Here is a 27,303-nt window from a genome sequence, read left to right as displayed (position 1 = left end):
AGTAAACTTTCTCCGCAGGTCAACTCCGGCAACTCCGGCATCTCTCTCTCTCTCTCTCTATAGAGAACCATTGAAATATAAGATCAAATGGATTTTTTCTTTCTTACAACACACAAACAAAATCAGTGCCTCACTTCCTTGTTGACTTGTTCCTTCTTCTCCTCATGTGTCCTTCACCTTCTTCTTCTTCTTCTTCTTCCTTTTGCTTAGCTTCTTCCTCTTTTCTTCATCTCACTTAACTTTCTTTTTCTTTCTTGCATGATTTTAGGCTCTGTGGTGGTGTCTCGACAAATTTACGTTTTCATCTCCTACAACTTCACCAATAAACCACAGATTTTCTTTCTTTTTTTTTTTTGTTTTGTAAAATATTTTAAAATCACACAAATTTTACTAATAAAATCTCATAGAATCTTATAGAATCACATTTCATTTTCTAAAAGAAAAATTAAAAAAAATCTAAAACACAATCAAATCTCCTAAAACTCTCTGAAATCTTTCAAAATTCTAAAATATTAAAATCTTATCAAATCCTTTAAAATGTCAACTTCAATACCCCCTCTAAGTAACACTTGCTAATTAGTGGCCACAGTTGATAAACTGAACACTGGAAATGTGTTGGACTTTGTAGTAATCTTCCCCACCTATTACCAATTTCTCAGTCCACTCCCTCTTCATTCTTTCTATCTTCAGTTCCTTCAAGCAACTTATGAATTTGAACCCATCCGGGAGTTGCTTCAACTTTTTGCAATTGTCTATGGTCAAAGTACGAAGACATGGCATCGACCCTTCCTCTACTCTCCACTCTACCAACTCTTTTTTATACGACATTTTGAGAGCTAGTAGTTGAGGAAATCCGCTTTTCGAGCAGACCATTACCTTTCCCACGAATGCACCAGATGAAAGATAAACAGATTTCAAGTGAAGCAACTTTTCTAGAATCGGCATTGGATCTTCCTCCATGCGGCATCCGATTAGCCATATGTGCGCAAGAAGGGGAGGGAACCGGTATTGATCCGGAAACCTTGGCATATGCATGGACAAGGTTAAATCCTTTAGATGACTAAAATCTAGAACGAGTTCTCCGCCCCCATGTTCAGCCACACTGATCTTTTGGAAATCATAAAAACTAAGCGTTTCGAGATTTCTCAATTCACCAAGAGATGACAACAGAGTTTCAAAAGTACACCCGCCACTGAAAATCACATTGAGAACCGTGAGCTTCGTCATACGGAGTAGGTCCATCACGCTACTGTGTTTCGTAGAAAAATTCGTCAAGGACTCCAAGTTAACTAGATCACTCAGTTCCAACTTGGTTTTAGCAGGCATTGAACGAGGTAAGCGAAGGTACCTTAGTTCTTGCATCTCTTTCAAAACATTTGGCACATGAACTAGTAACCGATCAATAACACCTAAGTTCAAACAGAGCAGAAGCTTTAGATGCCGTAGAGAAGAAGGTAGATGAGATACCCCAGCCTCGTATAAACTCAAGAATCTCAAGTGAATCAGCTCTCCGATGCTTGATGGTAACTTCCCTCCTTCAAACTGTACGTAAGAAAGATCTAACACTCTTAACAATGGTAAACATCTGAGACCTGAAAGCTTCCACAAGTTTTCGTCGACTCCAAAAACCAAAACAGATCTAGCTTTTTTGTTGCCTTTATGTCCCAGCATATGAAGTGCATTACCACTATGTAGCACAAGTCTGCGAGACCTACAAGGAGACTGAGCATTGATGGTAGTAACAGTAGCTATAGGGACTTTGACAACTTGAAGAAAGTTTTCTTCTTTGGCTTTAGATAAACAAACTTCTCTCATCATGTCATGCATTTGACAATACTCTATTCTGGAACTCAAATAGCTTTCTTCAACAACGACCATATTTCTCCTCACTAGCTCATCTAGGTAGCTTTCTCCACTATCTTGAATGGTTGATCCATCGTAAACTGACACTATTATTCCTTCTGCAACCCAGTAGTTGAACAATGTCTTAACTTCTATCTTGTAATCTTCAGGGAAATGAGCCAAGTACAGGAAGCAATGCTTTAACTGCATAGGCAAATCTTCATAACTCAGAGATAATACTCGGTAAACCGAATTGGGATTGTCGACACTGAAACCAGATTTTCCTACTATCTGAGTTCCAATATTGCTATATACTCTTTTCCACTCAAGAACTGTATGTTTCTTAGCTAACAACCCTCCCAGCACTTTAACCGCTAACGGTAGTCCTCCACAATATGTGACCATTTCCTTTCCCATAGCTTCATCAACCCTAAATCCTAAAAACACTTTTCAGTCTTAAAGAATACATAAGAGAAAATTGAATTTTACAAAGATTCTTGGTCCTTGTTTTATATATGAAATGAAAGTATTATACCAGTTTCGTTTCTCCTAGGGGATACAATTCTCTCAAATAGCTTCCAACTTTCTTCGGGAGTAAGGATTCTTGGTCTAAAGGCAAAACATGTTGGATCCACATGTAAACCAACACCTTCATTGCGGGAAGTAAGTAACAACTTCCAACCTGCAAAATACTTATCGTTTCATGATAGCAAATAAAAGGCATCTATGACCAATGTGTTACCAACCTTACTGGTGCTTAATGTATGTACGATTAGAGCTCACCTCTTTTATGGGGAAACACAGCTTTTATTCGATCCCAGTCTTCTTCTTTCCATATATCATCGAGGACAAGCAGATATCTACCGGTTTCCAACAATTCAAAGAGTTTGCCTTGGAGTGTATACTCGTCCATCTGTATAATGTCCTCATCATATGGTCTAAGATCTTGCAAGATCCTTTGCCAAACATCCTTACGCGTAAACTGTTGCGAAACACAAACCCATGAGAATCCATGAAAATGGCGTCGGACAATGTCATGATGAAAAACTTGTCTAGCGAGTGTGGTTTTACCAATACCGCCCATACCAGAAACAGAAACCACTTGAATGCTATCATTCTCCACCAAATGATCAACCAATTCTTCAACACTCTGATCCAAACCCACAAGATCACTTTCAGATTTGTTAGAAAAAGTTTGTCGGATCTCCCTTTGTCTTTCTTGCAGAGACAGAGACAATGAACAGCCACCACTATCGATAATATGTTGTATCCCTAAACTCTTCATTCCAGCAATCACCTCAGAGATCCTCTTAGTTATACCTTCGATATCAGAAGCAAAGTTCCGGCGATCTACTAAAACACAAGCAAGTCTTCTCGCATGCTTCTTGATCCCTTTATGTTTTCCTCTAAGTTCTTTCAGAAGAAAGGATTCGATTATATCATCAGCATCATAAACAATGTCCTTGACATCTTCCAAGAAGTTTCTCACCCTTTCACTTTCATTTTTCTTCTCATCTGCATCTTTCAACAACGACTGTAACCTTCCCAGCTGACGCTTTAGTCCATCAACTTGCTCATCTATACCATTCAATCGTGCAGATTCTCGAGTCAGAAGCTCCCAAAGCTTCTCAACTCCAAATGATACAACTGCCTCAGCCATACTACAACAAAGTACAAAAGACGGATCAAAGCGAAACAAGCAGACAGTAAATATATAAACGAAAAACTAAGACAACAAGTAGATTGACCACTACTCGCGGCCTTCTTTGGAAGAAGAGAGATCAATTTTTCAAAGTCAAAGTCAACCTTATCCAGCTACGAATCCATGGGCTGAGGGTAGTCCAAAGTAATCAGTTATGACAAATGATTTTGCAACATGTGATGCTTCATTCTCATCAAGTAGAAGATATTTTGTTAAAAAATTATTCTTTCACTCAGAATCATTACAATAAAGCTTCTTTGAGGTCCCCATTACTTCCTCCAATTAGTAATGATAAAGACTTAATTGAAATTTCATAGTATTTACAGTAATGGAGCTAATGAGTATTTAGTTAAAGTCCATGGAGCAAATGAGCAAGTCATTTACCTTGAATTAAAACCACATGAAGCAAATTTGCCATTCTGACTTCTCGAGTCTTGTGGAACTTTCAACATGGTGTTGTTCCCATGAGTCCTGCAGGCTGCAAGCAGTGACATAATCACAACTTACCAATTTAGTTATACTTCAAATGTCATTCGAACCTGAATACTTTGAATATCAAAGATACATTGGAACCAAAACTTGAAACAAAAATCGTATAAACTGATATGTAGTCAATTTGAGGTTACATTGGTTTCTGTTTTTCTAAAGCCACAAAGCAGAACTAAACCCGAATTAAACTACCAAATTGGCAATACTGTAAACCACATCGGTTCAAACAAGCATTCCATACAGAGAGCTATATATTAGCTGATTCTACAACTTCTCTAAGCTATTGTACTGGAAGAGTTTCTATTCACCTTCCATTGCTCGAACTCCATGGAGCTTAACAAGAAGGAGCTTGCATTCTTATGACCACCACCTCCGAATCTCTGAGAAACCGGAGTTGTGTCTTCTTCTACAACACTCCTCAGACTAATTTTCAGTTTCTTCTCATCTCCAAGCTCAGCAACTCTGTAAACAACAGCTCCAATACCTCGAAATTTCAGATTCTTACTCTTCTCAGCCAACTGATTCCCTAATTCGCTTCTAAGCTCCGCAACCTCATCATCTGCATTCACAGCTAAACACCGTCCAAACTCTTCATCACAACCTCCTCCAAGAACAATCTCATAAGACTGCTCCAACGCCTCGTGAATCAGTTTACGTTTCTTAGACAAACTCTGTTTTCCTCTGTTAATCACAGTTTCATGATCCAACGAGAGTAGCTGCTGAAACAACGACTGGTTTAGATTAAAGTCGTACTCAATCTTCAAGTCCAAGATCCCACTGTTGAATGCTTTGCTCTCTGGTAACTCCCACTTCCATATATCAGCGTCTTCTATATACTCGAAGACACGTCTCATCCTCTTGAAATCATTCATCTCCTTGCATTCATCAGTCAGCTTCTGAGTAAAATAGTCGAACGCAATGGTGGCACCGCTTCTATCTATATCCAAAACACTAGTAACGTTCTTGCAAGTGGAAGAGACATCATCATCACCTAAGGTCTCGATAGCGGTTTTATGGTGATCGAGGATCACGACATTGTCGACTTGAGGAGAGAGTTCTTGAACGAAACCAGGAGGTCCAGTGAAATCGAGGAGATAGAGATGGCTGATTTCTTCAAGTGGAAGTTGGCTGATTGTGATCGGAGAGTAGACTGTGTTGGGGAAGAACAGTGAAGGGATTGAGTTTGCTGAGAAGTAGAGATGAGCTGCTAAAGCTGCGAAAACGCCGTCGTGGCAAGGGTAATGGTAGAGAACAGCCATCTTCTTCTGCATCATCTTCACTCCAAGATTCATTCCTGAAAAAACCAAAAGATCAAATTTTTTTTATTACACAGAGCTGTGAATCATATACAATTAATCAATCAAACAGTTACAAAAGAAAAACAAAAAAACAAAACTTACAGAGTGTGAGAATCGGCGTAAGACCTTTGAAAGTGCCAATGTTCTCTGAAGCCTTCATATATATAAAGATCGACTTTAGGGTTCTCTGAAGTGTAAATGACGAACATACCCTTACTTATATCATGTTGGAAAGTGTTAATGTTAATGTATATATTTTTTCCTTTTCTTTCAATGTTTGTTTTATCATAGGTTTAATTTTACATTTGTGTTAGAAATTGGATACTCAATAGTGTATTAAAAAATTTTATAGTTTATTTTCTTTAATTTTCATTATTTAGTAACTTTAGTCTATCATTTCACAAAAAAAATTAACCTTTTGTTAGACTGAGAGGGTAATATAATTTGTTTTCATATATGTATTCACTATTCATTAAATTTTTAATTAAAATTACTTATCTAGGGTATCCATCATCAAATTATGTTAATTTAAACATATAATCTTTTATATATATGAAGGCTTTAAGTCAATGTTAATGTCCATGTGCTCTTTCTCTTTCATAGAGGTTCTAACATGGTTACTACACTCAATTTATACTAGAAACAGCTAGCTAGAAGATGTATCAATAGTTTACTTTGACTACAAGAAAAATATGATTTTTTAAAAATTCAGTCTGCTAACCTTTATATACATATATTCATTTTCAGTAGCTTCTCGAAAGTATTCGACATAATTCTAAATTAGAAATTTGTATTTTTGAAAAAAAAAAAAAACAAATTAGACTAATTTTTTTGAATCTCTGAAATTTTGAATATACTCTTTATACTAAGAAAAAATCTACTTAAATGCATATATATATATATACCACTTTCACTGTTCAAATTATACCAATCTTTCGAAAAGCAAGTCCACAGAGCTTACTCTGTTGTCTTACTTTGAAAGTTTTGAGACGGTGTCTAGGCGTTCAAAGATTGGTAAATATCATTGTTGTCTTTTTAATTCTTATATAAACTTAGTTATAAAATGATTACCACCAGAGTTTTATAAACTACCCAATTTTTCAAGCTCAAACAACTATATAAGATTATTAAATCATCAACTATATTAGTTCAAAAACACCTAACCAAGAATATCAATTGGCTGTCAAAATTAAAATTGAATTGAAACTTATTAAACCAAAAATACAGCTTAGCCAACTAAAATTGTTCAAACTCTTGAAAACAACATTAATTCAGGGGAAAAAATGTAAATCTTAAACAAAGAAGTGGTAAAAATACATCATGATTACAAATGTACCAAAAAAGTACCCCAAAACTTAAAAAGTATATTACAACAGTAATATTAAATTATAATTTACAAAATAACTGTAAAAATTAATTTTGTAAACAAAAATTATACAAGCCGTTTTTTAAAGATTAAAATATTTCAAAAAACAAGCTGGCATGATAGATACTACAAAATAATGATACTAGAAAATATGACTTCTTCTTCATTTGTAAAATCATTTTGATACTTCTAGATGTTTGCAAATTCGATTATTATCAACTTAATTCACATATATAAAGTTTGATATACAAAATAATATAATATAAAATATTTTGGTCTTTAGAACCTATTACATAATTATAACTACATTAAACATTAAATAAGAATATTGTCTCACGCATAATATAAGTTTATAAATACTTTTAAATAAAATTTAATCAAACTTAGGTACACCTGGTAAAATAAACCTTTATTTGTAAGATTGACAAAAGTAAACAAACACAAAAAATACAACAGATTTATTTTTTTTAATAATTGTTCTTAAAAAATTGTTCTGATGTACCGTGGATTAAAATCTGTTATATTTAAAGATGCTATTAACTGAAATCAAATAGAGGGAGAACAAAATAGACTATCGTTTATTGTATATTGTGAAATGATTTCTGAAGGTTGAACAAATCGATGATGAGTTCTTCTTCTGGTTCAGGTTCTTATTAATTAACATTTTTTTTTTTCGAATTGAATGTAAAATTAATTCTAGATTAGTAAACGTTTTTACAAGTTATTGTTTTGAGTTTTAAACAGTGTCAAGCAAACCATGCTTCCACTCGAAGAGTAGACAACCAGAAGATTTATGGACCAGTTTCAGGCAATTGGATTCCTAGAGTCATGGATGAATTAAGAACAGCTCAAGGAAACTGTTTCAACAATTCAATTTAACATTATTATAGATGAATCAAATGTGTCTTATTTATAAGATTAAGTCAAACAGAGTCGAATGGTAGACAAAAAAGAGAATTAAATCGTTAAATCATCATAACAAATCATTCAGCAGAGCTGCGGCCATCACCATCTTCAACGACATCGCAGTCACTGCTGCCGCCTCCATCACCAATATTACCACGGCTGTCCCACGCCGCCACCAACACCACCACGACGGCTGCCCTCAAAAAAAGTAGTTGGTAACTTGTATTATATTTTATCTTTTAAATCAACCGAAGGAAAATCATACCTCAATAACAGAGCTTGGTTCAGCGGTGGGATCATTCCTCTGCACCACCACTTTACAGGCTATGGACAAGAGATAAGAGCTTCAATTAGGAGCAGATAGCACATTCTTCCGCTATCTACGTTGAAGAGAGCCCATGTGGTAATGATTTTTACCTGTTTACAAGATTTGGCAATTCTTTTTGTTCCTTGTCCTGTATCACCAGAACAAGGTTCACAGCAACAATACCTTGCACGACAAGTGACCTAGCATTGCGGCATTGCTGATAAAGGACCAACTTCCTTTACTCTGTTCAACAACAAATCAATAGAATCCGATGTCACAGGTTTTTTGCACATTGTAGGTATCATAACCGACCATACATTTGCATCCTCAGCAGCATTCCCCTTATGCAAGCTACTTATAACTTTACTGAGAATCTCCAACTTCCCACTCTCACAAAGCTTTTGCAGAAAATTTTCTAGCCTATCCCTGCGAGGCTTGTAACCTTTAAAAACCATTTCGTCCAAGATAACAGCAGCTTCTTCGAACTGTAAACACTCGCAAAGACCATCAAAAACTATTCTATAAGATAAGGTATCAGGGCGGCAACCTCTTCTAGGCATATCTTCAAACAAGTAAGTTGCTTCTTCCCATTTTCGGATTCTAAACAAGACACCAAGTATCATGTTATAGCTTATAACATCTGGTTTCAAGCCTTTCTCTACCATATCATCCAAAACACGATAAGCTGATTCAGAATCGTTCTCAACACAGAACCCGTTTATCAGTACATTGTAAGTCACTGTGTCGGGTTTGCATCCTTTCTCACTCATTTCTTCCAAGATCCTCGACACCTCATTCGACCTTCCAGCTTTTATAAGCGAACTAATCAACGTAGAGTAAATAGCTGAGTCTACTTTAACCTTTCCTTCATACGCCTCATCTTTAAGCTTAAACGCAAAACTCAATTCACCAATTTGACAAACCGCTTTGATCAACGAAGCATAAATGTGAACCGTGGGACGTACTCCATACACTTTCAACATATCTTGCTTCATCTTCAACGCTTCCTTCACCCTCGAATTCTTGCAAAACCCGTGAATCAGCGTTCCAAACGTTACCCCAGTGGGCTTCACCTTTCTCTTGACCATTTCATCGAACAGCTTCAAGGCATCATCAAAACACCCGCTCTGAGAACAACCATTGATCAGTATATTGTAAGTACAAGCGTCAGGCTTACCAAACTCATCAATACCCGAAAGAAGCTTCCTCATTTTTTCAAACTCCCCGCACTTCAAAAGCGCATTCAACAGAGAGTTCACTGACTTCACAGTGCGTTGGCAACGGTATTGAGGCATTTCGTCGAACACGTGGAGCGCACGACTAGGCAATCTTCCACGACCGAAGAAATTAATCACGTTGCAGAATATAATCTCCGTGGGAACGATCCGAGTATCGGTTTTGAGCTGGAGAAGCACCTGATCTAGTTCGTCAAACATCTTGGAGCCACCGAGTTTCGTGATGATGAGATCGTAGCAAAGAAGCGAGTATCTAAACGGTCTTTTCGTGTTGGCTGATTCAGGATCAGGGTTTCGAAAAAGCTTAACTGCGGCGGAAGGATCATTCTCGCGGCGGAGGAGAGACGCGAGCCTAAAGGAAGAAGAAGAGACAGATTTCACGGCGGTCATGGTTTAAATCATCGTATCCGGTTTAATCAATGTGCTGTGTATTATACTTGTACGATTGATTTTTACCTATCCGACGTGGCCCAATTAAAAAGACCTGTCACCTATTCTATAGAACAGTGTTGTCAGTTTAACCAAAAATATCACTCTGTCTGTCCGTCTTCTAGATTTCGCACGTTCGTGTATTAATTTTGTTTAATTTTAAGTTTTTTTTCTCATCAGATTTTCCAAAAAAAAAGAAACACACATCTCATCCTTTCTCTCTCCTCTCTATTTCCAGATCGAAAACTTCTCTCTCTCTCTCTCTCTCTCTCTCTCTTTCTCTCTTTCTTCTTCTTTTACAAATGCCTTTGTCACGGTCCCTCCTCTCGCGGAGGATCTCGAACTCGTTTAGGGATCATCAGGGAGAGACGACGGCACCAACGGAACGCGATTCGATTCCGATTCCGTCGGCGTCGAACATGGCCGTTGGATCGTCGTCGTGGTCGGCGATGCTCCCTGAGTTGTTAGGCGAGATCATTCGTCGCGTGGAGGAGAGTGAGGACCATTGGCCACAACGCCGTGATGTAGTGACTTGCGCCTGCGTTTCTAAGAAATGGAGAGAGATCACTCAGGATTTCGCTAGATCGCCTCTCAACTCCGGCAAAATCACTTTCCCTTCTTGCCTCAAATTGGTAACTCCCTTCTTCAATTGAAGTTTTTGGTTTGGTGAAAACCTTTTGATTTATATAAATTTTGGGTTTTTTTGTCGATTTCTCTGATCGGTTTAGGAATCGATTCTGTTAGGGGCACTGCTTTGTTTATAAAATTTGGTGCGAGTTACGACTTCATGATGTGGTTATGTTTTATTTACAATTGGAGTCTTTGTTTTTATGGTCTTTGTTGTTTTGCTCTATGCATTTAAAAAGTTGCTATTTTTGGTTATGTTTTTTTACAATTTTGTGTCTTTTCTTTAGTTGTGGGTTTGTTTTTTTCGTTTGAGAAATTGAAAGATTGGGATGAGATTTGAGATTTTTTAGTGTTTCATTTGAGATGCAGCCAGGACCTCGAGAGTTTTCGAATCAGTGCTTGATAAAGAGGAACAAGAAGACATCGACTTTTTACTTGTATCTTGCTCTTACTCCATGTAAGTTAATTTCCAAAAAACAAAATATCACTTTTTTCCTTTGTTTCCCTTCTTATTAGTTGATTGGGTCAGTATTGGAAAAAAATACTCCCTCCATTTCATAATATAAGATGTTTAGAGATTATTTTTGTTTCATAATATAGGATGTTTCCAACTTTTTATGCAACTTTTAGATTAATTTTATATTTTCTATTATGCAGTCTTGAGTATGATTGGTTAAACTTTTTAAAAGTAACTTTTTCTTAATATGTGTGTTTCTTCTAAAACATCTTATATTTTGAAACGGAGGGAGTATATATATATGGCAATGAAAAGTCTAAGTTTTTTGGTTTGAATAGTGTGAAAACGATTGCAATTAGTGAATTCCTAGGCGTACAATGTAATGCCTTGAGTGGTCGGGTCATTGAAAGAACTTACCAACCAATTCCCATAAATAAGTGTTGACTTTTTTGTTGACCTCGGTGGGTGATGATGAAGAATAGTCCGAGGTTCAGTTTGTTGACCAGTGAAGTAATTTGCAAGGCTTTTGTTAATCTTTTTTTTTATCAATCTCCGTTCATCTTGACTTCACTGAATAACATAGTTCGAGTTATATCATTGGTATGATTTAGATTAAAAAGTTTACAAGTGTGGTTAAGTAAGACCAGATTGCTTTTTGTTGTTTTGGAACAAGTTCGAGTAATTTTCGGTTATACTTCATTAGGTTATCCGTCAGGATTCTTTCTTGGCTAGTTTATCTTTAAGACTTTGCTCTACGTCTGTTGTCTAGCAAAAGGGTCTTTTCTCTTTTCTCTGCATTTATTAATATCCTTTCGTATATTCTGTTTACCAGCATTTACTGATAAAGGAAAGTTTCTTCTGGCGGCACGGAGGTTCAGGACCGGTGCTTACACTGACTACATCATATCACTTGATGCTGATGATTTCTCTCAAGGAAGTAATGCCTACGTTGGAAAATTAAGGTATTATCAATGTGTGCAACACTGAATATCCTTGGCGGTCATTTAATCTGTAAAGCAAGACTGCCTTCTCCCTTCTCAGAAAGTTTTTAATTTGTTTTTGCCACTCTTGGAACGAAAATCTTGAGTCTCTTTACGGTGTTTTTTTGCTTAGAATATGAGTGGCCTGAAATCTAATGTTCATTTGATTTCTTTTTGGAAACTTTTGCAGATCAGATTTTCTTGGGACCAACTTTACAGTATACGATAGCCAACCGCCACATAACGGAGCGAAGCCTTCAAACGGCAAAGCCAGTCGCAGATTTGCATCGAAGCAGATAAGCCCTCAAGTTCCAGCAGGCAACTTTGAAGTCGGCCATGTTTCTTATAAATTCAACCTCTTGAAATCAAGAGGTCCAAGAAGAATGGTAAGCACACTCCGATGCCCATCCTCGTCATCCTCATCGTCATCAACCGCTGGACTCTGTTTGGACCAGAATCCATGTGATGTAACCAAGATAATGAAAAAACCAAACAAGGATGGTTCCAGCTTCACAATACTAAAGAACAAAGCTCCGAGATGGCACGAGCACTTGCAATGCTGGTGTCTCAATTTCCATGGACGAGTAACTGTTGCTTCTGTCAAGAACTTTCAGTTGGTTGCGACCGTGGACCAAAGTCAACCGAGCGGTAAAGGCGATGAAGAAACAGTTCTTCTACAGTTTGGCAAAGTGGGAGATGACACTTTCACAATGGATTATAGGCAGCCCCTCTCTGCATTTCAGGCTTTTGCTATCTGTCTCACAAGTTTCGGCACTAAACTTGCCTGCGAGTGAAACCCAGCAAAAAAGGCAACACAAAAATAAAGAAATATATATATAAAAAAAAAGGGCGAACGTCTCTGCAAAAAGTGTAATGTTTTGTTGTAATCATGTGTAAGTGTAAACGCAAGTTATTGTGGAAGGAGAAGAAGCACGTAATTATTACTATGTAAGAACCAAACTGTAATATGAAAAACCAAAATCAAAAATGTTTTTCTTAAATATTATTCTTACCGCAGTTGTTTTCTCTGTTACTAGTTTACAACTAACAACGAAACGAATAATACTGCTGCCTTTGAACCAAGTTTCCTTGGTCTTTTTGTTTTAATTTACGAGATAGTAATTTGGAACTTGACTTAACCGGGTCTTCCCGCACTCTTTTGCTGATAATTCCTTTGTAGGTAGGAGTAGTTTTCTAATTAATTTTTGGTTGAAAACAAAAAAGGATAATTTGGAACTTTACGTAGACAAGTCACGTATGTTTTGTTTGGAACTATAGCCGGTTCAGTCGTCTCGTGTTTTGACTACTTAATCTGTGCAAGGATTTCAATTCATGTGAGTTTGGAAATCGACATTCTTGTCACTTTTTCCGGTAAATGACAATTGGATGCCTTTTTGGTCAACTAATTGAGTTCAGAGCCGGCCTAAGACACAAGCTGATGAAGCATCAGCTTGCGGCCGCAAAATATATAGCTCTATAATCGGCCCTGTTTCACAAAATTTTTTTTTAGTCTAGTGGTATAAGCAGTGGAAAAGTGTCTAAGATGTCAAGGGTTCGACCCTCAAAACTCTTATTTATTTATTTATTTGAGTTCGACCTCGGCTCGCCATGCAGTTGGCTATTTCCAAGCAAAAATAATGTTTTTTTTTTGTTAAGATTACTGATTTTCATGAATAAAAATTGAATAATTATAATATTTATTTTTTTTGCAAACAATATTTTCATATGAAAATCGTAATTGTACAAAAATTATAATCTTTATAAACTTATATGATTGATTAACTATCAGGACCTCGGCTTATAATCCAGGTCGTCGTCTTATTCCTTCGTCATAGTTTTCTACATTGCTCATCATCCCTAACTGCAGTCTTGAGGGATTCCTCCGATAGGATCAAAGTTTCTACATTTCGACAAATCAACGGAGTTGACTCCAACGAATAAGACGATTGTTATGAGGAGCGTCAAGAGGAAACATACTGCAAATCCTTTCGATGTAGCCATCTTCAATAGTTTTATTAACAAAACAAAAAAACTTTCTTTATATATATATATATATATATATATATATATATATTTTGTAATTTTCTTTTCGGTTATGTTCTTTTTTTGTTTACAACTGGATATCTTGTTTATATAAGAAATCAGCTTACTATAAATGGTGTGAAAATACAGTACTTTCGTATGATCAGCCTGGTCTTAAGGATATAAGTAAGGGTTGCTCTTTGTTTTCCAAATTTATCGTTTAGTATGGATTTAAATATACAATGTACCATTCATATTAATCGTTCATTTCTTTCAATTAGCTCCGTAGCAAGATTTTATACATCACAATATATATTTTCACAGCTAACCATCAATATTTTTCCAAAACTCCATCGACACACTCACACACTGTTATGATAATCACGTGAAGACTCATTAGAAAAGAATGAAGGATCTAGAAAAGGTTAGGTTAAATCCAAGGAAAACAATAGTATTTGAATTTTGTTTTAAATGATTTTTAGTTAAAAGTATATACAGTATTTGTGCTCAAAAGCTTTCAACGGCATTAACCACGATACTCTCAAGTAAACTCTTCCATATATACATCTTTTAGTTGAATCGGATATATGTCATAAGGCACCACCACCACGTAGGCATGCAATATTTGCTTCCGTGAAGCATCCCACTTATAAAAGTGTTTTTAAAGGATGCTGTCAAATTAACAAATGTAAAGCTCCTTTTGTTTTCTTTTTTGACAGCAACAGAAGCTGTTTTAAAAAAGGAACAAAAGGAAGTGTTTTCACACTTGTCCTTTCTTCCCAAACTCAATTTCTTCTTCTTCCTGATAATGGACTTCAATTATCATCTTATACGTTAACCAAATTATCAGCTAACCAGCATCCCTTATATTCAGTTTATCATTATAATTCTGCATTATTCATAGTGACAACAAAAAAGTATTTAGCAATATACTATAATAGTAAAAAGTCTACAAAGAAAACTCATCTTAATAAACACCGATACATCATACGTAATTAAGGAGTGTACGAAAGCGGTGTTTATAATCCCATTTCAGAAAATGTAATTTCAAACACGCAAACAAAATATGCTAAGTTTCATTGTACATGCATGATGCATTTCCAACTCTAAACGAACCTTCTATTTCATATATATATTTGACAAGGCTTTTAAATGCATGTCATTAGTTTCTTAATTGGTTTTTAGATTTTGGCTTTTATTTTAAGTTTTTAGTATTTGGTTTTTGATCTTTTGCAATAAAATTAGTTTTATACTAATGTACTCAGGACATATCAATGTATCCTAAATATAATCCAAAGGAATTTTATGTGATGGTGAAGAAAAAAAAGAGAGTTGCATATGTAAATTATCCCCTGAAGTTAATAAATTTTGCAATAGATTAAAGAAAAAGTGAGTACCTAATTAATATTCGAGCAATTAGACTATCATTCACGCCTGTTTGAGTATTGACTTAGATGGATTAAGACATACCAAATTATTCGAATATTCCATTGGCACATATGAAGAAATATCCAAGTTTTGTTTTCTTTTAATAAATTGGAGTCGACCGGCACAAAATGTTCATATAATGTGACATCACAGCACATGTACACGACGTTCTCACTTAACAAACAATAATGAGATTAAGAATAATAATATCATGGCATGATTTAGCTAGTGATCGCATCACATTGCGCTATACTGTATTAATCATTTTGTATATGTTTACTTTACTTATTACTTTATTAGTTTATCGTAGACTACTGATGTTCAGATTTTAATTTGGTCAAATGATTACATGACACGAATGTATGAAGGTTAGTTGTAAGATCTGCTTGTTTAAAATAAATTATACTAGACTCTTACCAAAAAAAAAACTTAAGCATATATGTTAATGAAAAAAAAATCAATAACAACATTATTTATGTGGAATAAATTAAGTATGGAATTATTCTTTTTAATCCAAGATTTAAATTTTTCATACATATTTAGAATTAATTTAATTTTTTTGTGATTAAAATTTTTTTCAAAATTATAATACAATGACGATTTTCAAAAGAATTATCACTTTTACACTTTTTTTTTCTTTCTAAAATTGGATGAATTCGAAACAGATACTAAAAATTATGATCGGATTAAACATAATTTAGAAAATTGTATACAGAAACAGTAAAACTCTTATGAGTTTAAAAGTTATCCTGTTAATTAAAATACGATCGGATATTCAGTCGCTGTCGTTAATTATAGAAATCCAGTTAAATCGAATAACTAATAAAACGGAAAATAAATAGATGGTCGGTTAAATACTTAAATCTTAAATCCTCAAAAAAGAAAAAAAAATGTCAACTTGTGATCACTTAAAAAAGTGATAGTTAGGTTCAAAGTTCAGAGATTCATCAATCTTCGTGCATGACACATGCGCTTCTCTTCACTTCCTCGCGTGAATTTGAGACGAACAATTTTATTTTTTAGAACAACACAAAATACTATTATCATTGGTAAATGGTACCAAAATAAATAATCTTATTTGGTAATTTGTAAGACTATTTTCCAATTACTGTTTCATTTGACAACAATTCAAAGAGGGTTTTTTTTTCTCAAAATATGGATTCATTCATTCAAAACAAACTACATATAAAAAATATCAAAACTCCAAGGTTTAAAAGGTTACAAAAAAGGGTTTTCCCCAAATCCTTAAACATAAAAGTAGAAACATAAGACATCAATTAGTAATCCACAAGAGCTGTGATACAAACGCCTAAAAGTAGTTTGAAACATGTGAGATCACGGTTACTTGGAAGCATATCCTCGAGGGACTCGACAGATGATACGTTTGTCATGGTCATTAGACTCTTTGACGGGATATGATCCCTTCTTCAAAGAGAGATATGGTTTTTATTTTTACACGATTCGATCGAATCCAGTTCTTGAGCAAGATCTAATACATTTAACTATGAGTCATATATGAAAGTGTTAATTTCCAAAAAATATACATTAACTATGATTATTTTCCTTTTTCTTCAAAAAACTAATTAAAAATGTTAAAAATTTAACTATAAGCGAGCATAAAAACTAAAATAAAGATAGGAAACCATATTAGGATGATACTAAATATTTTTTTTTTTGACTATCACTGATTGAGTAAAATAGATTCTATTATTGTAATATAAAGAACTCCTTCAAGGTCAAATTCATTCATAAATATTAAAAATGAGGGAAAAATAATTATAGAAAAGGTAAAAAAATTCAACTAAAATCGAGAGCGTCACATAATAGAAATAGAATAATGGGATAGAAGGAATCATGATCACACTCTCTCTATATAAAACGTAACCAAAGTATCTTATTTTGCATATATCTCTCTCTCTCTATCAAATCTGAATCTGACTTCCCAAAAGACACACAGCTTTTACTTCTTTAACTGGTTAGCCCCTCTGAACACTCTCACTTATTAGATTTACTCTTCTCCGCACAATCAGCAAATTATTTTCTCATCTGAGTCTCTCTGTCTCCTCAATTGACTCAAAAGTTTCGATTTTTATGTTTTTTTTTTCTAACTTGGCGAAATCTCAGTCACCTGTCTACATACAGATCAATCTTTTGACTTTTGGATTTGAATTTTTTTGTTTGGTTTGTTTCTGTTACTTCTTCAGAGTGAGGAATTATGGCGAATCGGAAGTTGGAGAAGATGGCATCAATTGATGTTCATCTTCGTCAACTTGTTCCTGGTAAAGTTAGTGAAGACGACAAGCTTGTTGAGTATGATGCTTTGCTCTTAGATCGGTTTCTCGATATCCTCCAGGACTTGCACGGTGAAGATCTCCGTGAAACTGTACGTTTCTTCTTCCTCAGTTGTTTTTTTTTGGATTTGAATTGACCCATTTGCTTAAATGATCGTTTCTTGAATAAAGGTTTGAACTTTAATTTGGTCATGATCATGAGTTAGGTTAGATCAAAGTTTTAAACTTTTTTGGTCAGTTCAGAGATGGATCTGCAGTTACTTATTTGTGTGTTGTGTAGGTGCAAGAGCTTTATGAGCATTCTGCAGAATATGAAGGGAAGCATGAACCGAAGAAGCTAGAGGAGCTTGGGAATGTTCTGACGAGTTTAGATCCAGGGGACTCTATTGTTATCGCTAAAGCTTTCTCTCACATGCTTAACTTAGCCAATTTGGCTGAGGAAGTTCAGATTGCTTATCGCCGTAGGGTCAAGAAGCTCAAGAAAGGTGATTTTGTTGATGAGAGCTCTGCTACTACTGAATCTGATCTCGAAGAAACTTTCAAAAAGCTTGTTGGTGATCTTAATAAGTCTCCTGAAGAGATCTTTGATGCTCTCAAGAATCAGACTGTGGATTTGGTTTTGACTGCTCATCCTACTCAGTCTGTGAGAAGATCATTGCTTCAGAAACATGGGAGGTTAGTTTATACAGAGGAGATTGGTTTTTTTTTTTTTGGATTTTGATGTTTTGGTTCTAAAGTTATCTTCTTTGTGTCTCTCTTTTCAGGATAAGAGACTGTCTGGCCCAACTATATGCTAAGGATATTACTCCTGATGACAAGCAAGAGCTTGATGAGGCTCTGCAGAGAGAGGTAAAAGAGCTTCTTCATATGTTACTTGATTTGAATTCAATCCTTAATTGTAACGGAAACATTTGCTACTTTTTTAGATTCAAGCTGCATTCCGAACAGATGAAATCAAAAGAACACCACCCACTCCTCAAGATGAGATGAGAGCAGGAATGAGTTATTTCCATGAAACTATCTGGAAAGGTGTTCCTAAGTTTCTGCGCCGTGTAGACACGGCTTTGAAAAACATAGGGATCCAAGAACGTGTTCCATATAATGCTCCATTGATTCAATTCTCTTCCTGGATGGGTGGTGATCGTGATGGTACATTTCTATAAGTCCTTCTTGCATAGCTCTCTTATTCCGCTCCCTCTCTCATGGCTTTACTCATGTCACAAACTCACAATATATATGTTTTTGCAGGTAACCCAAGGGTTACACCTGAAGTCACTAGAGATGTTTGCTTGTTAGCTAGAATGATGGCTGCTACTATGTACTTTAACCAAATCGAAGATCTTATGTTTGAGGTTTGATCTCGAGCTTTTTTTTCAGTTTAGTCTCCTCATCTTCTTTATGTATGTATCCACATTTCATTTTTACTGCTTCTTTATGTAGATGTCTATGTGGCGTTGCAATGACGAGCTGCGTGTGCGAGCTGATGAACTTCACGCAAATGCGAGGAAAGATGCTGCGAAACATTACATAGGTAAGAAAAGGAACCGGTATTGAGCATATTGTATATGTCTAAGCTTTGTGTCCTTTCTGAACCAATTTATTGTCTTGATTGCAGAATTCTGGAAGTCAATTCCTACAACCGAGCCATACCGTGTGATTCTTGGCGATGTAAGGGACAAGCTATATTACACACGTGAACGCGCTCATCAATTGCTCAGCAATGGACACTCTGATGTCCCTGAAGAGGCTACTTTCATTAACTTGGAACAGGTATCTATTGCTGTTAGAATCCTTTTGACTCCCGGTTATGATTTGGTACTAAACCGCTCTCTCGTGCTATTTGTGTAGTTCTTGGAACCTCTTGAGCTCTGTTACCGATCTCTGTGTTCATGTGGTGACCGTCCAATAGCAGATGGAAGCCTTCTTGATTTCTTGAGGCAAGTCTCAACCTTTGGGCTCTCTCTTGTGAGACTTGACATAAGGCAAGAATCTGACCGCCACACCGATGTATTGGATGCTATCACCACGCATTTAGATATCGGATCCTACAGAGAATGGTCTGAAGAACGCCGCCAAGAATGGCTTTTATCTGAGCTAAGTGGCAAACGTCCGCTATTCGGTTCTGATCTTCCTAAAACCGAAGAAATCGCTGATGTTCTCGACACGTTCCATGTCATAGCCGAGCTACCAGCAGACAGCTTCGGTGCTTACATTATCTCTATGGCAACTGCACCTTCTGATGTATTAGCTGTTGAGCTTTTACAGCGCGAATGCCATGTGAAACAGCCTTTAAGAGTTGTTCCGCTCTTTGAGAAGCTGGCGGATCTTGAAGCAGCTCCTGCAGCAGTTGCTAGGCTCTTTTCTGTTGACTGGTATAAGAACCGTATTAACGGTAAGCAAGAGGTTATGATCGGTTATTCGGATTCAGGGAAAGACGCTGGACGTTTGTCCGCTGCTTGGCAGTTATACAAAGCTCAAGAAGAGCTTGTGAAGGTTGCTAAAGAGTATGGTGTGAAGCTAACAATGTTTCACGGTCGTGGTGGCACGGTTGGAAGAGGAGGTGGACCGACCCATCTTGCTATATTGTCTCAGCCTCCGGATACTATTAACGGTTCACTCCGTGTCACGGTTCAAGGTGAAGTCATCGAGCAATCGTTTGGTGAAGAGCATTTATGCTTTAGAACGCTTCAGCGTTTCACCGCTGCTACACTAGAGCACGGTATGCGTCCTCCTATTTCGCCTAAACCGGAATGGCGCGTGTTGCTCGATGAAATGGCGGTTGTTGCAACCGAGGAGTATCGTTCTGTTGTGTTTAAAGAACCTCGGTTTGTCGAGTACTTCCGCCTTGTAAGTATCTTTATTCACTCTGAATCTTTAGCTCACACCCTACAGATTCTTAAAACTCACGGAATCTTAAAATCTGTTGCAGGCTACACCAGAACTGGAGTATGGTCGTATGAACATTGGAAGCAGACCTGCGAAGCGGAAACCAAGCGGTGGCATTGAATCTCTTCGTGCGATTCCGTGGATCTTTGCTTGGACTCAAACAAGATTCCATCTTCCTGTATGGCTTGGATTCGGAGCAGCGATTAAACACGTGATCGAAAAGGACGTCAAGAACCTCCATATGCTCCAAGATATGTACCAACACTGGCCTTTCTTTAGAGTCACCATTGATCTAATTGAAATGGTGTTCGCCAAAGGAGATCCTGGTATTGCTGCTTTGTACGACAAGCTTCTTGTTTCAGAAGAACTCTGGCCTTTTGGTGAGAAACTCAGAGCTAATTTCGAAGAAACCAAGAAACTCATCCTGCAGGTAAACTCAGAGCACTCTTGATTTCTTTATTTCTTTCTTATTGATTTCACAATTGTCTGATTCGCTTTCGCTGTTTGCAGACCGCTGGACACAAAGATCTTCTTGAAGGAGATCCTTACTTGAAACAAAGACTGAGACTTCGTGATTCTTACATCACAACTCTCAATGTCTGTCAAGCTTACACATTGAAAAGAATCCGTGATCCGAGTTACCATGTGACACTGCGACCTCACATCTCTAAGGAGATTGCAGAATCAAGCAAACCAGCACAAGAACTCATCGAGCTTAACCCGACAAGTGAATACGCGCCTGGACTTGAAGATACACTCATCTTGACAATGAAGGGTATTGCTGCTGGTCTACAGAACACCGGTTAAGTTCAAAGAGATGGTGAAACAAACTTTGAATCTCCCTCTCTCTTTCCTCTTTTAACTTTGCGGCTTTGAAAATAATAAGTTAAGACGGGTTTGGATTCTTCGGTTTATTTACGTATCCACCGTCAATGTTGATTTTCGTGTAAGAATCCTTCGAGATCATGAACGAACACATGCGCTCCGTTTTTTTTTTTTTTTTTTTCACAAGTGTAATAATAAAACAGAACAAGAGAATCTTTTCTTGTTTCTTTGTCTCTTACTATATAACCAATGCTACTTCGGTTTGGTTTGGTTTTGTGACTAGTGCGATTTTAGTTTTTGGTTTGGCCTTTTCCTGGTGACAGTTCTAGTTTCCCACACTAATCATTCGTGTAGACAACAGCTACGACACACATGTCTCTAAGCATGGTATTATATGTGGTCCCGAAAAAACGGCAGACATGTTTTTCGGAAAAGAGGCCGTTGAAGAAGGGGAAAATGGTGGATTAGAAAACGACAGGGAGTGTGAGTCTCCTATATTGACACGGCTTGCAACTTTTTTGGTTACTACCGTAAGTCGTAACGCTAACGCCCCAACGGCTCAAATTCAATTAAATTGTGAGAGAATTTATAGCGTACATGTACGGTGTACCGGTTTTTTCACCAACGTACCTTTATGCTTTTAAATTAAGTACGTTTCTGATTTCACTCTCTCTCAGCGGTCAAAAAGTTCACACTAGTCGGTGAGTGTTCATCACGCGCCTCCTCCACTAATAAGCAATAAAAAAAAAAAAAAAAGAGAATAAGTATTTCATTATTGTTAGTACATAAATAAGCTTTTCTGTGATATATAATAATGTTTTTTACTCAAAGTTTCAAATAGCTAAAAGCTGAAGACGACCAAACATATATTATCCACAAAGTATATTATTAGAAAAGAGATAAATACGTGTCAAACAACCAGAAATTAAGGGCACCGACTTCGGACGGCGCAGAGTAGCACCGGCTAACGACCATCATAACCTTCCAAACCTTTTTTCTATATTTTATAGTAGTACTATTTAATCAATTATTATTAATTTTGGGCGTTATGTTATTATTATTTTCCTTTTAAAAAGTATTTATTATTTTTTAAAAAGGGAACAAACTTAAAATTATAATGCCAATAAATAATTTAGTTCTTTTTTTTTTTAAATGCCTTAAAAGAGAGGGCAATTAACAAATATAAGAACAAAGCATTAACAAAAACAGTTGTCGCTCGCTTTCATTACAAATCAAATCAGTCTGTAATTATTCCGAATCTCCTTTTTGTTTATGTCAACGACTAAAGTATTAAAATCCAATTTTAAAAAAATCAATCACCTAACCCTTTTCTAAACACCTTTAAAGAAAAAAAACAGAACACTGTTGATGAAATTATGTATGATTTTGGGATGAATGCATGTATTCAAATTAAAACTTAGTGGAAAATGAATAACAATATATAACTTTTTATTGATGGAAAATGTTGAGAAAAATAGAGGAGAATTAAAAATGACAAGATGGTTCACCTTCTTTTTGGTTTTTCACTAAGCCCTACAAGTAAAAAAAATAATAATGAAAATGAAGAATCCAAATCTTCCTCTCTTTTGCCCCTTTGGTAAAGCCTTCTCCTTCTTTCTTCACTCACATCCGAACTTCTCTTATGTACACACACACAGTAATCTCCAACAAGTAACCTAAACAAGTGAAGCTAAAAAAGAGGAAGAAGAAGGCGGCAATGCAATCTCAATCTGTCGAGATGTAAAATGAATGAAGGGAAGAAGACTGAACATAACATACAGAGACAGAGATCACAGGGCAATGAAGAGGAGAATGAATGAACAAATCATAAAGACCTGAAACTCTCTACACTAATAGGTTCCCTGGTACTGGTAAATGATGCATCTTAAGAAGTTAAGTGGGATTATTCAGATATTTCTTAAGGGGTAATGAGGAGGAGGTTGCAGAAGAGTGAAGATGAAGCTGTCATGTTTTTTACTTTTTTAACTGCTATAGTGTCTCACTGAGTACTCCAACACTTCTCTGCTTGGACACACAATCTCCTTCACTCGACTACCGTTCTTGTATATCTTCACTGTCGGTACAACCCTCACATTCTCTGCATTACCTATCGAAGAACATTTATCGATATCCACCTATATAACCAGAAAGACAGAATCTAGAGTCAATCTTTTCCCGCCGAGTTATGAAACGTTTTGAGTGAATACCACGAGAGAGGTTTTCATGTAACTTTACCTTCATGAAGTGTATAGATGGGTAACGTGTACATAGCGAGTCCACAAATGGAGATATCTGCTTGCATTGATGATCAGAGGCTGTCGAGAAATGGATAACCGAAACTCCTGTGTTTGATTAACAAATTTAATAAGTTGAATCAGTAGTCCAATCAAGAAAAGTTATCAAAGTAAGAAGCAGAGAAACTATCTTCTACCTGGTAGATTCATGGCAGCTTTGAACTGTTCACGACTAAAAATTTCCTCAACTTCACCACCGAATTCCATATTTAAAACTTCTTCTCCACGGGATTTTTTTAATGCCACTTGAGCATGAAATAAAGATTCAGCAACTTCCTTGTCATGAGGTAGTTCTCTTATCAAGGCCTCGTAATCACTCACTGCAGCTCCCCATCTTTCCATCTACAGTTGGACAGAAAGCTCAATGATCACTGTAGAACAAATTACAAACCAAACAAAGTCACAAAAAAAGTTTTATTATATGTACCTTGCTATTTGAGGCAGCCCTCCGAAGAAGAGGCTTTGTATATCTTGGTTGATAACGCAGCGCTTTGTTACAATCTTTAATTGAGCGTTCCCACATACCAAGTTTAAACCAACAAGCAGCCCGGTTACAATATAAAACAGCGTTGCATGGATCAAGCCTAAGGCCTTCTGCATAAGCTGAGCTAGCTTCCGTGTATCTCTCTGATTTATAGAGATCGTTACCGCGAGCACGAGCCCTAGCAACCAATGTAACAGTATTGTGTAACATAGCAATTTCGTTGCATCGTGGATCGATTTGGCTAGCTTTCTCAGCAGCTATAACTGCATTTTCAAACCTGCAAGCATTTCATCATCTGCTCTTTAACACCCTTTTTTCCTTAATAGCATTCAACAGTTTTATTTAACACTAGCATATGAAAATGTTTCTCTAATCTCACCTTCCTAAAGCCATCTCAATTTGAGCTTTGACAAAATATGTATAAGCTTCACAAGCCATACCAGAAAACGGAGTCTGGGAGCAAGATACGGGGAACGGCTCTACTCTAGGAGCTTCTAACAGCTTTGATTGAGCATCATCAAGCCGGTGAAGTTTCAAGAATGCTTCTACTTTACACATAAATAGCTGTAGATATAAAACACACAACAGTTAAAAACGAAATTAAGTTATGATTTCTTCCCAAGGCAACATCTATCCCACAATATAAACTCTTACTTGAGGAGACAAATCGGCTCCAGAAACAATGGCAGCATCTACTTCCGTCAAAACTTTTTTCCAGTCACTAAGCCTTCGCGCATCTACGCATTTGGCCATATGTTTCTCCACTGCTTCAAGCTTCTGCAACTCCATGGGATCTGATGGTCTCCCTTGAATACAAAGATGCTTCCTTGCACTATTAACCTGACCTAATCTGCAATGCAACCAAGTAATTAAAGACACAGTGAATGCAAACCACAGATAAAGATTCTGAATTTTGATGATACAGTGAATAACAGAACCACTAGCTGAGCAATGAGAAACGAGGAATCACTTTTTTACCTAATAAGCAATAAGGCCAAACGGTGATGAGCTCTAGCATAGTTAGGATCCGATCTAACAGCATCTTCACATTCCTTAACAGCTTCACCAAATCGAGACAAACCAGTCAACGCCGCAGCTCGGTTACTCCGGTAAGCTGCGTTTGTCGGTGACAAAGCTATTGCTCTATCATACAACTTCAAAGCCTCATTAAACAAACCTTTCCTATACATTTCATTCCCTACTCTCTTCACTTCCTCTGCATCCGAACCTAAAATTGCTTTCTTCCATGAACTCTCCCCTGCAACAGGACTACTCCTGTTAGAGCTACCAACAATAACCGGCGAAGTCGTAGGAGATCCTCCTCCTCCGGCAACAGAAGCAGGTTTCGCCGGAGATACACTGCTTCCTCCGCCTCGCATTATGCTCCCATGTCCGTAAGTTCCAGTACCAGATCCAAGAACATCGCTTCTCGAACGGCTTTGAGTCATTCCAGTGATTTGGATCTTTCCGGAAGGACAAATGTTTCCGGTAGGAAGTACATTCGCCGCCGTGGCCGGAGAAGTAGCAGAGGAGATGAGTGGTTGTTGAGAATGGGAAGAAGAAGAAGTAGCAGAGTCCGATCTAGATTGAGTCGGTCTTAGATTGTTCCCACCACTAGAAGAACCAGATTGACTACGAGCCGAATTAGATCTTCCGATAACAACCGGACCATTTCGAACCCGACCCGTAACAGATCCGGAGGAGCTAGAACTGCTACTACTCGTAGTGGTGGTGGTGGTGTTGAGTCCACGTGGCTGAGAACGAAGCGGAGAAACCGGTGAACCGAGATCTAATTCACGGAAGTCAGGTTTGTTGATATCGGAGGTGAGTGATGAATCACGGAGATGATCGGAGAGTTTGTCAGATTCAGGAATGGGTTTAACTGACTTCGGCATTTTTAGCTTTTTTCCGGGGGAGAAAGGGATTGAACTTTTGTGAGAATTGAAGAAAACCCTAATCGAGTTTTAGGGTGAGCAATGGTCGTCGTTAATGGAGAAGAAGAAGAAGAAGAAGACGGTGGTGGTGGAGAAGAGTGGAGAATGGAGGATTAGATACTCTGTGAAAAGGCATCGAAGAGGAGAGAGAGAGGGGAGGAGGGGATCTCGTGAATAAAAAAAGGGTGAAGCAAAGAATGAATGTGAGTGCCTTTTAGAGAGAGAAAGTTGCTCTGAGAAGAAGAGAAAGAGAGAGAGAGAGAGAGAGAGAGAGAAGGTTCACAGAAGAAGAGGAGTGAAGATGGAGAAGCAGAGAGAGAGAGAGAGAGAGAGCGAATATTAAACCCAATTTAATATTATTAATTCGCAAAAATATTTGTTTTATAGTATTAAAAAAGTTAATTAATTGATTTTTGTTTGACAAAGAAAAAAAAAGTTAATGATAATAATAACAAAGAACAAAAAATGGGAAGCAAAGTTATTAGTGTATTAAATTAATAACAAAGTGAAAAAAAATAGAAAAAGACAGAATTGGATTAAACATTTTTCATACATATTAATTTATCGTATTTTTTATTTAATTGGTTGATATATCAAACAAAAATAAAATTAGACATTTTGTCAAGAATATACAATAAAACGTTTAATTTGAAATAGAGTGAGTAGTAAATTTTTCTTCCTTAAGTGAATATTTTTCTCTGCTAAAGTTTTTGTATAAGTTGAAGGGATACATTTTTTTTTTTTTGGAAATTTATCCCCAAAACTAAAATGAAAATATAAAAATTGGAAAATAGTAATATACTAATAAATGTTGTGCAAAAAATAACAGGTCTTGTTTCAACTGCTGCTTCACGAGACATGTTTTCATCTTTGCTTTTATTTTATTTTTTTTTAATTCATTTCTTCGCTTTATCGTTGAATATCAAAGTAACAAAAAAAATTAAGAAAAAGAATTGTTATATATTTGTAAATACTAAATAGTAAATAGTAACTATACTTAAATAAATAAATCTGCTTACTTCGCTTTCGGTACTGTTCGATTTTTCTTTGTACTTTGGAGCTTACAAACATCCAAAGAGCCCAACTCGCGATTTATGAGAAGTGACGTCTACGCTCCTATAACATCTATACAAATTGATATGTTGTGTCAAACCAAAAATACATTTAAAGAGCAATAAAAAAACTAGATGATAATACAAACATTTTTATATCAATTTTTGTGTTTTATCATACACATTTTCTTTAAAACATTTCTTTTATTTATAGTTAAGTGAAATAAATGCATTTAATTAATAATATACTTTTGTTCAATGAACTCAATTTCTTTATTAATCAAATGAACCAATTCATCTAACTAGTACGTAAAATGACCCGATTTGTTTTTAAGTTTATAGCTAGTAAATACTAACTAACTACAAGTACAAATAATCAAACTTTCTTTAAATACGCAACGAAATTAGTTCTTACATTAATTACTAATACGAGATACATAGAATAATTT

The 27,303-nt window shown here is 36.3% G+C and overlaps 6 protein-coding genes across 15 annotated transcripts; 2 read left to right on the top strand and 4 right to left on the bottom strand.

Annotated features, from left to right (window-relative positions):
• Positions 1-385: 385 nt before the first annotated feature.
• Positions 386-4,015, bottom strand: LOC104758681 (putative disease resistance RPP8-like protein 2). 8 transcript variants are annotated; one of them, XM_087494581.1, is made up of 5 exons: positions 3,649-3,774; positions 2,929-3,503; positions 2,626-2,824; positions 2,378-2,524; positions 386-2,279 (listed from the first exon to the last, which is right to left on the bottom strand). In XM_087494581.1, exons 2-5 carry the CDS (start codon positions 2,956-2,958, stop codon positions 577-579), a joined length of 2,079 nt encoding a protein of 692 aa, XP_087350707.1. In that variant the 5' UTR covers positions 2,959-3,503; positions 3,649-3,774; the 3' UTR covers positions 386-576. The 8 variants fall into 8 exon arrangements, with proteins under 8 accessions (XP_087350707.1, XP_087350705.1, XP_019094686.2 ...); XM_087494579.1 differs by having other exon boundaries at positions 2,914-3,503; positions 3,649-3,707; XM_019239141.2 differs by lacking the exon at positions 3,649-3,774 and adding an exon at positions 3,929-4,015 and having other exon boundaries at positions 2,626-3,503.
• Positions 3,929-5,488, bottom strand: LOC104758682 (uncharacterized). 2 transcript variants are annotated; one of them, XM_087494584.1, is made up of 3 exons: positions 5,434-5,488; positions 4,342-5,327; positions 3,929-4,022 (listed from the first exon to the last, which is right to left on the bottom strand). In XM_087494584.1, exons 2-3 carry the CDS (start codon positions 5,323-5,325, stop codon positions 3,990-3,992), a joined length of 1,017 nt encoding a protein of 338 aa, XP_087350710.1. In that variant the 5' UTR covers positions 5,326-5,327; positions 5,434-5,488; the 3' UTR covers positions 3,929-3,989. The 2 variants fall into 2 exon arrangements, with proteins under 2 accessions (XP_087350710.1, XP_019094694.2); XM_019239149.2 differs by lacking the exon at positions 3,929-4,022 and having other exon boundaries at positions 4,124-5,327.
• Positions 5,489-7,555: 2,067 nt separating this feature from the next.
• On the bottom strand, positions 7,556-9,735 carry LOC104758680 (putative pentatricopeptide repeat-containing protein At1g53330). 2 transcript variants are annotated; one of them, XM_019239145.2, is made up of 3 exons: positions 8,021-9,560; positions 7,869-7,927; positions 7,556-7,796 (listed from the first exon to the last, which is right to left on the bottom strand). In XM_019239145.2, the coding sequence occupies exon 1, from the start codon at positions 9,533-9,535 to the stop codon at positions 8,111-8,113; it is 1,425 nt and encodes a 474-aa protein (XP_019094690.1). In that variant the 5' UTR covers positions 9,536-9,560; the 3' UTR covers positions 7,556-7,796; positions 7,869-7,927; positions 8,021-8,110. The 2 variants fall into 2 exon arrangements, with proteins under 2 accessions (XP_019094690.1, XP_010479889.1); XM_010481587.3 differs by having other exon boundaries at positions 7,869-9,735.
• Positions 9,736-9,867: 132 nt separating this feature from the next.
• On the top strand, positions 9,868-12,639 carry LOC104758679 (tubby-like F-box protein 7). The gene is made up of 4 exons (XM_010481585.3): positions 9,868-10,206; positions 10,571-10,658; positions 11,491-11,620; positions 11,829-12,639. The coding sequence occupies exons 1-4, from the start codon at positions 9,877-9,879 to the stop codon at positions 12,430-12,432; spliced, it is 1,152 nt and encodes a 383-aa protein (XP_010479887.2). The 5' UTR covers positions 9,868-9,876; the 3' UTR covers positions 12,433-12,639.
• A 4,227-nt stretch (positions 12,640-16,866) lies between these two features.
• LOC104758678 (phosphoenolpyruvate carboxylase 1) lies at positions 16,867-21,364 on the top strand. The gene is made up of 11 exons (XM_010481584.2): positions 16,867-17,063; positions 17,293-17,471; positions 17,660-18,054; positions 18,144-18,228; positions 18,306-18,528; positions 18,628-18,731; positions 18,820-18,910; positions 18,995-19,149; positions 19,228-20,226; positions 20,309-20,695; positions 20,776-21,364. Exons 2-11 carry the CDS (start codon positions 17,304-17,306, stop codon positions 21,070-21,072), a joined length of 2,904 nt encoding a protein of 967 aa, XP_010479886.1. The 5' UTR covers positions 16,867-17,063; positions 17,293-17,303; the 3' UTR covers positions 21,073-21,364.
• A 1,154-nt stretch (positions 21,365-22,518) lies between these two features.
• Positions 22,519-26,176, bottom strand: LOC104758677 (TPR repeat-containing thioredoxin TTL1). Its single transcript, XM_010481583.3, has 7 exons — positions 24,847-26,176; positions 24,523-24,718; positions 24,248-24,432; positions 23,812-24,145; positions 23,522-23,726; positions 23,326-23,432; positions 22,519-23,225 (listed from the first exon to the last, which is right to left on the bottom strand). Exons 1-7 carry the CDS (start codon positions 25,761-25,763, stop codon positions 23,073-23,075), a joined length of 2,097 nt encoding a protein of 698 aa, XP_010479885.1. The 5' UTR covers positions 25,764-26,176; the 3' UTR covers positions 22,519-23,072.
• Positions 26,177-27,303: the final 1,127 nt, after the last annotated feature.

The sequence above is a fragment of the Camelina sativa genome, chromosome 17 (assembly GCF_030686135.1).
Source record: "Camelina sativa cultivar CO46 ecotype springtype chromosome 17, ASM3068613v1".
Taxonomy (NCBI): Eukaryota; Viridiplantae; Streptophyta; class Magnoliopsida; order Brassicales; family Brassicaceae; genus Camelina; species Camelina sativa.
The sequence above is the reverse complement of the archived record's forward strand: the minus strand, read 5'-3'. Positions and strand labels throughout refer to the sequence as shown.